Source organism: Leopardus geoffroyi, chromosome A1, assembly GCF_018350155.1.
Source record: "Leopardus geoffroyi isolate Oge1 chromosome A1, O.geoffroyi_Oge1_pat1.0, whole genome shotgun sequence".
NCBI classification, from domain to species: domain Eukaryota; kingdom Metazoa; phylum Chordata; class Mammalia; order Carnivora; family Felidae; genus Leopardus; species Leopardus geoffroyi.
The window spans coordinates 186,685,874-186,700,520 of record NC_059326.1 but is presented as its reverse complement, the minus strand read 5'-3'; the positions used below and the strand labels follow the sequence as shown (position 1 = coordinate 186,700,520).

The 14,647-nt window shown below is 41.6% G+C and overlaps 1 protein-coding gene and 1 long non-coding RNA gene across 6 annotated transcripts in view; one reads left to right on the top strand and one right to left on the bottom strand.

Moving 5' to 3' along the window:
* GABRB2 (gamma-aminobutyric acid type A receptor subunit beta2) overlaps window positions 1–12,057 on the bottom strand; it is a 237,053-nt gene extending 224,996 nt beyond the window's left edge. Inside the window, exons 1-4 of one of the 4 annotated variants that reach the window (XM_045502749.1) lie at window positions 11,533–12,057; window positions 10,216–10,444; window positions 9,965–10,056; window positions 8,903–8,970 (exon numbers count right to left, since the gene is read on the bottom strand). In XM_045502749.1, the coding sequence (XP_045358705.1) occupies window positions 8,903–8,970; window positions 9,965–10,056; window positions 10,216–10,292 (237 nt within the window). In that variant the 5' untranslated portion in view covers window positions 10,293–10,444; window positions 11,533–12,057. Of the gene's footprint in view, window positions 1–8,902; window positions 8,971–9,964; window positions 10,057–10,215; window positions 10,445–11,094; window positions 11,215–11,532 lie in introns of those variants that run through there. The other 3 variants (XM_045502768.1, XM_045502759.1, XM_045502779.1) reach the window with 3 other exon arrangements.
* LOC123611182 overlaps window positions 10,402–14,647 on the top strand; it is a 40,662-nt gene continuing 36,416 nt past the window's right edge. Inside the window, exons 1-2 of one of the 2 annotated variants that reach the window (XR_006718481.1) lie at window positions 10,402–10,613; window positions 13,964–14,135. This is a non-coding gene — a long non-coding RNA (uncharacterized LOC123611182). Of the gene's footprint in view, window positions 10,614–12,792; window positions 12,907–13,963; window positions 14,136–14,647 lie in introns of those variants that run through there. The other variant, XR_006718482.1, reaches the window with a different exon arrangement.

Genomic DNA, 14,647 nt, shown 5'->3' with positions numbered 1-14,647 from the left:
ACACTTCCTGGTAGCTTGATGTACTGAAGTCCTTCAACTACCCCTTCAACCAATTCTGCCAATCCATGTTTGGCAAGCATCTACTAATTGTCTGGCATCGTGCTGGGCACTTTCCATGAATTTGTACACCTCAAAATCTCCGATCTTCCTCTATGGCTTACTTTTGTATCACTTTTCTAAGATACAGGTAGATTCACCTTTAAAACTTCATTAATTGTTGCTATTGTGTTAGGAGAGAAGTTATTTTAGCTTCAATTGCCAAACAATTACTTCTAAGTTAAGACCTCTTGGCAAGTAAGTGGGCAGTAGGGGCCAAATTATAGTGCAAGGAAAATAAGACTTGGCAATAAAAATGCCGATAGAATGTTAAACAAAATGAGCACCAGCAAGAGCCAATGGGCTAAAGACATTCCTATATTTTTCCATATAAATGGGGGCAGGATAACATAAAGCCATGTCTCTCCTTGCATATATATATATATATATACACACACACACATATATATATAATGCAAATGAAATGCACATAAATCTTGTGTTTTAAAAACTCACAACCCCTGCTTCTTGTTCCTCTTTTAACTGTTCCTAAGTATTTTTGTCATCTGAAAAGTGTAAATTGATTTTGGAAAAACTGATTAATATCAGAATAGAAACAGTAAAGAGTGGCTGTGTAAATATGAGTCAACTTGATATATCATTTTTTAAAATTTCCATTTATACGCTACTTAAATCCAGTTCTCTATTTTGTATGTGATTTATATATTATTGTTAATGGTGCAAAAGTAAAAGTAAATATGGGAGTACCCGGGTGGCTTAGTCAGTTAAGCGTCCAACTTCGGCTCAGGTCATGATCTCATGGTTCATGGGTTCGAGCCCTGCATCAGGCTCTATGCTGACAGCTCAGAGCCTGGAGCCTGCTTTGTATTCTGTGCCTCCCTCTCTCTCTCTGCCTCTCCCCTGCTTGTGCTCTGTCTCTCTCAAAAATAAATAAACATTAAAAGAAAAATTTAAAAGATAAAGTAAATAAGTTTATTTTTAAATAATCAATAGCTATGACTAATAATCTATAAAATATATTTTAAAATTGTTTCTCAAAAAATTCAGAATGAATAAAAAATAAAATGTCAATATATTCATTATATGTTTGTAAGATCAAGCAAAAATACCCACCAGTTTACACTGGTGGTAGTAAAGATGTGTATTTTTTATAAAGAAAGCATAAATCTGTAAAAATATGCATGGTGTATAAGTGAAAATATAGACTATAAAATTATCTCTACAAAACAAGTGCAATGTGTAAAACATGAATAAACTAATAGACGAGAGCTAGAAGGTAATACAAATTAAAACACAGTTTTAATAAAATAATAGGGATATGGGTAATTTTTGCTTTTGATATTTGTTGGTATTTTCAAATTGGTTTTGTCACAATGTACCACCAAACATAAATGAAAATGGTGACGAAGCACAAAATCAATGAGAAAATCTCAGTGACAGATCTCTTTTCTCTAGTTGCTTAGAGACAAAACCACAACACCATTCTTTACACCAGTGGCTCTCAACTGGGGACAATCCCCTCACCCCACATGGCACATTTAGCAATTTCTGGAGACACTTTTGGTTTTCACAACAGCAGGAGTACTTCTGGCAGCCGAGTGGAGTAGAGGCAAGAAATGCCATGAAATTTCTTACAATGCACATGACCGCCCACTCACAACAAAAAAGTATCTGGTCCAAAGTGACAGCAAGGCTGAAGGTAAGAAACTTTGTTATAGAATGATCATAAAACAAATCGTGCCCTTCCCCAAAGTTAACATATATACACCCTTCCCATATAGTTAGGAAAAACACTTTGATTTACATTCTTAAAAAATTCCCACAACCACTTAATTACTTGGAGGAGCACACCAAAGCACACATGATGCACTAAAACATGAAACTTGAGATACTTCCTTAGCCTGCTGTCTCCTGCAGAGGAAGCCCATTATCACATCTTTATTTCATGCCCATAGCTAAGCAAGAGCATTGTTCAGGGTACCCACAAGGTAACAGCAAAAAAAAATTGCCCTAAGAGTTAACCAGAAAAAATAGACTTATAAACTGTCAATATCAAGTGTCATAGATGTTTTAAAATAGGTAAGTCTTCTAGAGATGTAATCTTTATAATGAGTCTCATTTATACTACATGGGATGGAGGAAGGAAAGCTCTGGGAAGAAAAGGAAAAGAATTCAACCACCTTTAGGAGAATTATCTGCAGAAGCAATTAACCAGAAATTAGAAAAATGTGTTCTCAATGAAAAAAAAAGTTCAATTGAAAATGAGGTATTTATGATAACAAAAAGGGGGGGAAAGGGTGTGGTGTTTTCACACAGTGTCCACTCACAGCCCATAACCCCTGAGTTTATGATTCATAAACATGTAGCAGCCAGTATTTCCTGGCAATTATTGGCCTTAATTGTTATCTGATAGATTCTTCTAGGGCAAAAGAAAATTATTAGACAAGTTAACCAAACAGCACCCATTCATAATGACAGAAATTACAACACATGAAATATTCTGGATCTTATGTAAATTTTCCTTTATTGCATGGTTTAAATCATGCTCAACAGATGTAATTTAAAGTATGTGTTTCTCAAGGACGGGTATCATTTCTTATATTTAATATATACTGAATAAACTACCTACTTGGAATCACTAATATAATTAAGATTTTTTTTTTAAGGCGAAGAGAGTGAGGAGTATAATCTTATGATTAGTTTCTCTGATCTATCCACTCTTTCAAAAAATAGCAACTACAACAAAACAGGGTTCTCAAGGAATGAAAATGATTTTTTTTTTTTAACGAGTCTTTGCTACAACTTAAAACTGCAGCATGGTTAAGATCAAGCAATGTGAAGTCAGTCATTTGTTAGCTGTGTGACCTTGAACGAGTCACTTAACGTCTCTTGGCCTCAGGTTCCTCTTTTGTAAGTAGGTTGATGTAGCTACCTCACTGTTTTTATAGGAGCATTGGATGAAATAATGCAAATCAACAGAATACTTACATGAGTTAAGAACTCAATAAGCACTAGCTTTATTCTATTCTATTTGTGTTACATGATGTGGAAAATGTTGGGTAATATACAAGAGAGGGAGAGGGGATGATGGTGCAAAGGAGTAGAAGAAAAAGGAGAGAACATAATAGCTTGCTAAAAGTTGGGTAGGAGAACTTCTAAGCATAATTCACTTAGGCTTAAGCCTGCCTGTAGTCGGAGAGTGTTCATAGACACTTCACCATGCTTCATTGCTTCTTGGCTATCCTTCTGTGTGTCCCAGGTAACCTCACTTACTTACCCTTTCTCCACAGAGGCCAATTTTAACCTCCTCTATTCTCAATAGGAAATGTCTCCCATGTTGGAGAGAATATAGAGGTCTTCAATTAAGTGAGCCTTTAGCTTCCTGTCCCGCCACCCCACCCATCTCCTGTGTTGTATCTGCAACCTGCTCCCTTCCAAAGGAAACTTCTCCAAATTATATATCACTCCTTTTAGTAGTTGCTCTCTCCCCATTTTACTTCAGATCCAAACTTTTCAAAAGTATAGTTTCCAACTACCAAAGGTCCTCTATATTTACCAGTGAGCTCTTGTTACTACTACACTCGGTAGATGAATCTCACAACTTATTTCAATTGATCATTTTGGCATGTGACACAACTGATCACTTCCTTCTTTTTTAAACTCTCTTGTACCTCCACTTCCAAAACAATGTTATCTGCAGGTTCTCTTCCTAACTCTCTTATTGTTGCTTAGCTCCTTGTTACTCTTTGTGGACTCCTTTTCAGTGTTCCTCCACTTGTGCTCACCAGATCTCCAACTGTAGCTGTCTTTTCACTTTCCCTTTTTAATTTTGTCCATTCATACTGTTATAAATATTACCTATACGATGACAATGTAGAAGCTCACCTCTCTAGTCATGACTTTTTTACGTAGCTCTAGACCTGTATTTCCCAATCCCCACTGGGAGATTTCATGTGTGTTGAAAAGTCAACATATCCCAAACTGAGATCACCATCTGCCCGTATACCTAATCCCTCACTCCCGCCTCGAACTTGGATGCCCCTTTTGTTTCTGAATATTAATAAATAGTACCATCAGAAATTTGGGATTCACCAGGTCCTTCTGCTTCTACCTCATAAATGTGCTGTTTTTCTTTCTTCTATTTTACATCCCTGCCTCAATTCATCAATTCTTCCTGGATTTTTGCAGTGAGTTTTCATCTTATCCCCCAACTTAAGTCTTGCTTAACTCTTCATATTTCAGAAGCATCTTCTTGAAGTGTGAATCTGTTCATGCAATTCTCCTATTCACATCCTTTCATGGATCTCTACAGTCTTTGGAACAAAATTTAACACTTCAAGCTGCAAAAATGGTCTCTATAATTTGATCACCACCTGTGATCTCAATACAAGCTCTTATCACCACCTTACTCCCACTCCCAATTCCAGTCAAAGTTACTTGCAAATTCCTAACCCCATTTATTTTTCTGTGTCTTTTTCTCCTATGTGCCATTATTTCTACTGGAACATCTATCCACAGTCCTTTAATTTCTAGTTAATTTCTTCACCTAGAAATTTCTATGTAATATCTTAGTATTCTGCATTCCCAATATGCCCTTTGTATTTCCTCTTTCAAAGCACTTATAATCCTGTATTGTGATTTTTTCTATATTAAACAACGAATGCCTTGAATTTGAGGACTATGATTCTATGCTCTGTTTTTCCACATATATGGTACAGTGTCTAGTGAATAATAACAAATTGCTGCTATGAAAACAAATAGTTCACCCAATATTTGTGGCATTCACCCAGAGTCTAACATCCAACCAGTCATTGTGTATAGAGCAAAACCACATGGGAGTGATATATTATAACTCTGTCTACATGTAGTTTATAACATGATCAGGAAAACAGAATGAATATGTACAATACACAGCATTTTGAAATGGCAAATAACAAATGAATGGTGAAACCAAGAAGTGACAAAGGGATTCATGGGAAATACAGACCACTAGGTACTCATTCAGCTGCTCATAAAAAAGCTTTAAAGAAAAGATAAGACTATGCTAAGCATAAGTACAGTAAGAGTCTACAGAAGAATTAAGAATAGTGAGCACCTAGATATTAAGTCTCATGAGGTCAGGAGACAAATCAATTTTGTTCATTGCTCTGTCTCTGAGGCCTACAACATGGCTGGATCATAGTAGCTGCTAAATAAGCATTTGTGTTGAATTGAATTTTAAACTGTGCATCTGGTGATGCAAGAAAACATCTGTTTTAAAAAAAAGGCAGCAGTTTTCTTCATTTGCCATTCCATAAAAAGGTAATTTGTGTGTGTGTTTACTAGAACTCTTTCCTCAAAAGTGAAATATTGCTTCACTCTTTGGTTGGCAAATGTGTTGTTTCAAGATGGAGAAGAATCTACTTTAAATGAAGAGAAAGCTATTTCAGTCCATAATTCTCAGAGCCAATTTTGGATCTTAAAATGCACTTTTCATCAAAGAACCTTAACAAAAAGATCCCTGCCAATGTAACCAAGACATCTAAAAATATTTCATTCTAGAGCCAAGCTTTCCACTCAGGAGCATTCTAATTGAAATCACATTCTTCCAAAGATCTAGCATTGGGCCAACAGTCACCTGAGTAAGCTACCAACCTCACCTTCACGAGTAAGAACTCACAACTGTATGACATTTAGGAATTCTGCATTTTCCTTACATTTATGCTAGATTTCCATGTTTTCCTGGAACTTTTTTGTACTCAACAGAGCTACTAAATAAACCAAACCAGAAATACATATGACTTTGAGTTGGAAGTCAAATTATTATGTCCCCTCTCAATTCACACATAAAAAAAAAAAGAAAAAAAACAAACTTGAGACCTAGTATATTACCTTTAAGGCAGCAGCTGGAGTGGACACAAATTCTCTTGAATGATAGCCTGTTATTCAGTCTTCTACATAAGCTATGTTCATGGAACATCAACACTTTCACATATATAGTTTTGTTAATTCTGGTAGTCACCTGAAATAGGTACAATGGGACTATTCCTCCTCTTTAACAGGTGAGGAAATTTAGCCCTGTCCATCTGTGAATTCCCTGAGGATGACTGAGAAGCAGAAGCAGAACTAGTATTCAAGACTCTTGATTTGGTTCAGATTTTTCGATCATTGTCATTTACCAAGAGTATCACATTGACATGTCTCTCTTCCTTCAGTACAAATGAGTCAGTGACAATCTAAATGGTCTGGAGCCTACCGTCCTTCAAAGGAAGATTCGCCATAGTAAAAGAAAGTTACAATTACCAGAGGTTGCAGGTAATAAAAGATAATGAGGCAAAAACATGTATGTTAATCACTTTTGAGGTTTCATTTAAATAATCAACCATTCTTTCAGAACTAAAAATAATCAAGACATATTAACACTTTTAGACCCCTATACTAGAGGTAATAGGCCACAAGCATCTTTATTTTATTTACACACCAATGATGAAATTTCCCATCTGTTGCTTCAAATCAAATAAGCATACTTAAAAATAACATACATCACAAAATTTTTCTTTGAAGGATTAATTTAAGTCACTATAATGTTAGCTGAAATAAGTGTTAATTTTTCAACAAGTAAAAAATGTGTCTGGACAAGTCCACATGTGGTAGCAGTAGGCTAAGAAAGGAATCTGGCATGGAATTTTTAACATTTCATTCTAATCATTAATGCTGCAGTACTGGCCTATTTACAACTGACATTTGTTTTTGCACTTTCAACATCCCATGATTTTTCATCAACAGTAAATAGCTTTAAGAGATGTCACCCCGCCTTAGCTGGGTCTATATTTTGACTAGCAGGTCTTGGCATTGTGTCCAGCTCAGATACCTCTCCAAAATGCTGTATGCAGGTAAAAGGTGAACAAAATTTAAAACACACACACACACACACACACACACACACACACACACACAGCACAGCACTACTCTAAACAGTTGGGGGATATAATATATCCACGTTCATAGCTGACCTATCACAGTTGACCTATCATCTCATCATTGTTTGTTTAGAATCTATTTCCTAATTTTCCATAGAACACCATTTTTGTGATGCTCCAAAGAGGAGGGTTGTAAAAAAATAACATAAATAAATCAAAAGGCAAAAGAAAGCAGCCTAATTTAACCACATGCAGGACGCACAAAACCACATCTGATTTCTGTCATCACTTTGTGTCTAGCAACACAATTTAGATTCAAGTCTTTGGGACTTAGGAAGTACCCACATTAGGACCTTTTTACATTTTTCTAGTAAAACTCAAAATTTAAACTAATGAAAGACCTCTAGAATTCCACAAAAGCGAATATTTGTGCATCTGAGAAATTAGTTTCCAAAGGAAAATGTATTCTCTAGACACACAGGGAATTTTCATAATATGTGGGAAATCTGTGGTTCTGAATCACCCAATATTGTCTCAGTCTGTGTTTATATCCTATATGAAAAAAGCCTTCCCAATAATTAGAATATAAGAAGATACATGGCATTAAAACTTTGTAGAAACTTTATAGAAAGAGTTGAATATTCCCTGGAGTAGTTATGTTTTATAATGTCATAATGCTAATGACTATCACCTGTCTTTGGACAATGTATAGGGATGAGGTTAGATATTTGAGTTTTCTCTCTATTTAAACTCTGGGAATATGAAAATCTGCATAATGTTAAGAACATATCAACTACTTTTGCTGTCTTGAGTTAATTAGTAAATGTCCTAACTTTCAAGTCCTGATGGCTGGCTGAGAAGTCTTTTACATAAAACTTTACACACTACACCCTTTTCTTTATTAGTGCATTTCATTTCTAGGAAGAACCATGCCACAACAGTCTTCTGAAATGTGTGGTGCGCTTTCAGTATTGAAAGTAACATTACCATCTTACAGTCAAATGTTGCCTTTCTAGACAGACTTTTCCAAGGGAGAAAACTTTAACAACACAGAGTAGAAAAGTCACTGGAGAAAGAAGCAGCCCAAGTATTCTGGGGTATCTAGGACACTTGTCATGGTTTTGTCTGTCTGCAGTGCCCCCACATGGGCAGCAGGGGGCGCTCCTGCATGAAACAAACCCCCCACAAGTGTCCCTGGTCAGGAAGAGAGAGGCTTTTTCTCAGCATTTGCCCCAATTCCAAGGAGGTAGCCACTAAGGAGTGCTGCTGTCCATAAACTGTACAAGCTTAGGACACGCAGTGTACAACACTGCAAAAGTGACTAGATAGGGCACATGGGTCTGAGCCTACCTTCGGAACACAGGGTGGACAATTTTTTAATTTATTTTTGTGGGGAAGAGACATTAAAAGAGCAGGTGAACAATTGTGGGGGGAGGTGACAGCCATCAGCTTGTAAAAAGGCCATCTCTGAAAGCAACAAGTGGACATCTGTATCCCAGGGTCATTTATTTAGTCTATTAGCAACAGTTTAGTTTGTAAGATTATATTCCTTGTGAAATAGCCTCAAAACCGTTCCCTCTTTTCCTGGCCCCACTCCAAACTCAGAAAATCACTTGATGAACCTGGTTCCTCAATAAACCTTAGGAAATGTGGCTTCTGCAAGGGATCTTGTGCATGTGGTTGTGTTTTGCACATGAATTATGATGCATTTTACTTGCTCTGTACCAAATCTCAAGTATCCGAACCAGGTTGGAAAAATCATTAGGGACCAAAAAGCAAGGGCTCTGAAACCTCAAACACAGTGGGTTCCAAAGCAAAATTCCCAGCCCTCATCCCCATTTCTTATGCTTACTCATGCTTATGCCACCCCCACTGACTGACCCCTTCCTACTTCCTGTCCCCAAATGAAGGTCTGCAGAAGTACAACTATAAACCTCAGTACTCACCATATTGACTTCGGAAACCATATCGATGCTAGCAATGTCAATGTTCATTCCCACGGCCACAGGGGGACCTGCGAACCAAGATGGCCAGCCACGTGATTTCTCAGAACTTCATTCATTCTCAGCAAGAGTAGTCCCTGGGCTTGGGGTATTCTGCCCCAGATCCCTCCCCCGCTGTTCACCCTCATTGCTCCTTTTTAAAAAGAGTGCCAGGCACTCCTCTAGGAAACGCTCTATGGAACATGCACACACGTGCCTTTGTGGAAGAGATTCCAATTCTGTCTACATATGTAGCTGTCTCAGTGTGAGAATACACACAACTCACAGAAGCACAGGAATCGGTCTAGCCCGAGGGAATTTTATATATTGCACTAAAACCCCCTCCTCCTCATTCTTTCCCACTGTCCTTCAGTGAGCAGGTTTAACTCTTTGAGCTTCATAAGAGTCTAAAGCAAAATTAAATGGGCATAACAGTGTATCTAAGGCTGCAGCAAGGGGTCCTTCGCCCTTCTCCCACCTACCTCCCCACCTACCTTCTGGTGCTCCCAAACCCCCCCTCCCTCCCACCGCCCTAAGCAGTGAGGCTTCCAGGACTGGAGAATACCCAGACACCAGCCACTTTAAACCATGCCAGAACTCTTCCAAAGTAGGCGGGCACAGGGGATTAATGACACTTTTCAACCAATTGCCTGCACATTTTATTCTCAAAAATGTTCACGATGGCCTCCAGTAAGCCAGGTTCTCTGGGTACACCATTAACTAAACTTAAGAGGCTCATATCTCAATGAAGCAAAGACGGTGAAGCAAAGGATTTTAGCAGGGAAGGTGAATAACAGCAGTCACCTATAAACTCTAAGAGGGTCTCACTGAAAGACCATCTAAGTGCTGGATACTGACAAATAGGCTTAAGTTTGGATCACTTTCTCAATATGGTAACACAGAGACACATCCGATATACCACATGCAGCCAACAATAGGGAGAGGGAAGGCACAGCGCACACAAAGCTCAAAAGACAGCTTAGGCTATAACTAGGCTGTTTCTTATTTCCAAGGCAACCCCATTACCTCCAAAATCTGGTCTCAGACGAATGTCATAGCCTTTCAGGAGTCTATCCACTGTCTCTTTAACCAGCGACATATTACTAGGGTCATTGACACTAAAAAAAAAAGAAAAGACAATAAACAGGCATCAATAAGGCAGCGGGCACAGCGTCTTCAGCATCTATCCGATCCTCACTACAGATCCCTGCTCACAGAGGTATGCAGACAGAGCCCTTCAAAGTGAAATGAAAAAGAGAAATGCTGGGCACACTTACCTCTGCGCACAGACAGCGGCGATTATTAAGGGGAATGACCAAATCCCAAAGTAGCCCTTTTTCCGGACTCTCCACATCCCTTTAGTTTTTGATGGGATTGAGGGTTTCACTGAAGAGAGGAGATCCAACTTAGTCTGCCCAGTGCAGTAATTCTAATGTGAGGCGCATGCGCACGGTGTACCAAAACATCAAAGGGGCAGCGGCGGCTGCCTGGGACCGAGCAGATTTTCTTGCTAAGGAAAAAAAAAAAAAAAAAAAAAAAAAAAAAAAAATTAAAGGGGAGAAAGAAAAAACATATATGTGTACAACATATACATAGTTGAATATCACCCCACTGGAGGGCCCAGAGTAAAATCTTTGTTTTCCTTCCGTTAAGACAAAAACAACTAGAGCCTCGGGTAAGTTTTGGTAGTTGCGGGAGGCAGTTTTGCACCTCACGGGTTGTGGGTTTTTGGGGCGTGTATGTATGTTTCCTCTTAAAAATGCAAAACCAGATTAGGAATTTAAAAGACAGCAGGTGTGGAGTGCTAGTGGAAGACGGGTGCCTGGGAGCCCATTTCTGGTCTCAGCAAGCCTATGAGGCGAGGAGTTTGAACTTTATTTCCTGGAGAATAGCATCCCCTGCGTGGGGCGAGACGTGTGCTGGAGGTGGGGGTTGTGCGGCGGGGGTTTGGGGGGAGGGACGGTGGGTGCATTAGTCGAAGGGGGAGGGAGGAAAGAAACCAATGGGAGAAGTGCTGAGCAATCCATTGGATTTGGGGCGGGGAGGGGGGGTAGAGAATAAGAAATGGAAAAATAAAAAAGAAAGAAAAAGAAAAGAATAAAATGGTGCCTGGTCTCTTCTAGGAGTCAAGGAGCAAGCTTTTCTTCACTACTCACGAGCGATTTCTTTCTCCTTCTCCTCACCCTTTACCCCCTATTCCCAGAGAAGAAAACGTCGGGGTCCCGGTTTCTTGCCGTGTGACGTGCCTGACCCGCTAGTCCGGATTATTTATAGAAGGGGGGGGGGGGGGCGAGGGGAGCAGAAAGGCAACGTTCTCTCTCCAGGTTTCGGTCTGATTCTGCATTGGGAAATTATTAGTGGGGAGGGTGGGGTTTGGATCAGGGGGTGCTGGGACACGGGGGCGTGGGGAACGCGCGTGGCTAGCACCGGAGCCTGGGTGCGGGGTGCGAGGGGGCTGGGGCGGGGACACGGTGCAGGAAGGGCGGGTGGCCCTGGGGCGGACCCCCACCCGACGCCCCCTCGGAGCACGCGCACAGGCGCGCGCACGTGCAGGCACTCTCCCCACCCGCAGCCCGCCCCCCGTCCCTCCTTACCTCGCCTGCTGGCGCTCGCCGCCCACTCCCGCCGCGTGCTTAGCTGGAGCCTCCGGCCTCTCTGCCCTAGGCGGAGAGCCGGGCGTGTGGCGGCCTGGGACACCTGGCTGTTCCGGGGATGTGTGTGCCTCGGGACGGGAAAAGCCAGAGCAGTCCCTAGAAGGCAGCAAAATGAGGATGGGGCCCAGGAGCGCCAGGGGGCCCGGTGTTCTCCCCCGGTCTCCGCGCCACCCCTCGTCCTCGCTTCCCTTCCCAGGGCGGGGGGACACTCTCACACCCTGAGGTTGTCTCTTCCCTCCCGCCCGAGGCTTTGCCGGACTCCCCACGGCTGCCGAGTCCCAGAGGAGGCAGCGAGCGAGCTCTGTGGTCGGAGAGGGAGGGAGATACTCAATTCAGGGCAGAAATGTTTCCTCAGCTCGCGGGAGAGAGACGTGCTGCGGGCGCCGCGGGCTGCCACTAGGCTGGGGGATCTGGGCCGCGTTAAGGAGCCCGAACCCAAGGCTGGGACGAATGCCTCCCCGCTACTCCCGAGTTATCTTGGAACAGGGGAGGAGGGGGGGAGGGGAGGGAGGGCAGATGCTCCCGGCGGCCCCTCCCCCTACTCCTCGGTGCAGAACTGGAAAAGCGAGAGCGCAAACCTACATCCTTGGACCCAGAGCAGTTTTCGCTTCTCACTCTTGAGGGCTGACCGTTGCTGTCTATTAACTGAGCGCTTACTACTTGCCTGGAGTGCTTTGTTAATACAACAATCCTAGGATTTAGCCCTCAGCTCAGTTTCCCCATATGGATTTAGAAACTGGCACACTGAAGCGAAGCAACTCGCCCAAGGTCACCTAGGAGGCGAGAGGTGGAAACAGAATTGGACTCCAAAGCCAGCGTCCCTAACCACTAGACTAGACAGCCTTGGTTCCCACGTCCGAGACCTTGCCGGCTGCCGGCTCTCGGCCGCGGCGCAGCTCCCCCGGCCCGAGGAGCCCTCGGCCGCTGCGGGAGTGGGAGGCGCGCGCTTGCCGGCCAAGTCGGAGAGGAGGAGGGGCGCTCGCCGCCCGCAGCCGAGGCAGGGGCTGGCGGCGCTCGGCCGGCTCTCGGTCCCCGCAGCACCCCGGCCTCCCCGCGGTCCAGGTCCGAGCCTTGCTCCTGACCCATTTACCTCCGGACAACCTCCCTCCTCCCCCGCCTAGGTCAGAGGGTCATCCTAGGGAGGCTTGGGGGAATGACTCCGAGGGGAGGGTGGAGGCGGGAGGGCTTTGAGGCGGGAATCCGAAAGCGCCCCTGGGAGGAAACGCGAGCGGGAAGGAAGAGCTGTGTGCCTTCACTGAGTAAGGGAGTTTCCGAATTAGGGACAGGTGAAAATCAGCGCCATAAACGAGAAAGGTGAAATCTGTAATTCTTCCATCATTAATTACTCAGGTTGCGAGTTACAGGAACCAAAATATAGACCCATGATAGAGCAAAATTGCCAATTTTCCTCCATTTCTTTTTACATTTCTCTACAATGGGAATCTTTTACACAAGCGAACGTCCTGAAGGAAGAACAAAGTTTAGATTACTAGCATTACGTCCAGCGGATTCCTAAAGCAGTTTGAATCCCAAGTAACTAACTGGTGAAACCCTAGCAATCTTGTCTTTTCCTTCCGACTTTTATTTATCCTTGTTGCACTTTCTGCACTGCCAGCTTCTCCCGCTTACGCTCTCTTCAGTTTGGGTTAGGAAAGAAAAAATCAGTAAAAAGAACAGTACCACAAATACTGCCATTCAGCAGTAATAATAACAGCCCAGTGAAGAGTTAAACAAGTACTTATTGAAGGCTTACCTTATACAGAAAATTAAGGGAGAGGTGGGCAAAGAGCTAAAATAACTTGTGTCTTAGCATGTAAAACAATAGCACAGTGCAAACTCAGAGTTTCAAAGGAACTGGAGGCAGAACTTTGGGTTTAAATCCCAGTTTGATTACTCCGTATCTTTGTGACTTGGACAGGTCAGTTAGCCTCTCTAAGCCATGGTTTACTCCTGTGTAAAACTGAGAATGATAATTGCACCTTCTCCATTTGATTTTACAATGACATAAATATATGTGGAGCATTTGGCATGAAATTAACAAATATTAACAATTTTTAATAATAAAGCATAATGAGTGGACAGGAAAACCAACAAGGTTTAATAGCATTAATCTATATAGTCTGAGTGGACATAAATTTAATGCAATTATCGTAGACTGGCTTGAGAAGAGAGAAACAGACATTTCAAGGGAATTAAGGTTAAAAAGGCAATGTATTGAAACCAATCAAAAGGAGAAAAAAATATTTTCTCTGTGGTAACATCTCAGGGATATCTATTACCAATAGATGTTACTAACATAATCAAAGAGATATTTCCACTAGCTATAAAACCTGAGATCAACTTATACCTGAAATGGGTCTTTATTGTACAGCAGACTTCTAGGACTTCTCTAGGACTTCTCTCCGGAAGACTGATATCGCTACCTAGGAATGTGAAAATTGGAACAATAATGTGCAAGGGAGGGCACTACTGGAATCTGAAGATGTATCAGTTGCTGGAGAGCATCCTCTGTGATCCCAGATACACAATGAGAAGACAAAATTGTAAGTACTATTTAGAGATCATGACTCAAAATCATCTCTGTGCATGAAGCATATAAATGCCAGATAAAAGCAATCATCAATCATCTGCCCTTAATCTTTACTAAAATAGTCATTCATTTATTCAGTAAATATGTACTGGGCACCTACTCTATGTCAAACATTATTTGACAAGCACTGGGGATGACATGTGGTAAAGGCAGACATGGTCCTTATCCTCTTGGAGTTCACACTCCCACATGGGTAGAGCCATTATAGAAGTAATAACTGGTGTAGCATGATGTGTAAAGTGGGAAAGACAGGATATTATGGAATCCATAATTGCTGAAAATAAACCAGTTTGAGTATTTGAATACAACTTGCTGGATAAATTCATGCTTCAATTGAGATTTGAAAGATGGGTTAGCCTAATGAAGAGTTGGGGGAAGAATATTCCAGGAAGAAGAAATAGTATGTGCAAATATCTTGGGCCAAGAGAGGATAGCATAGATGAAGAATGAAGGAAGAACCCTGAG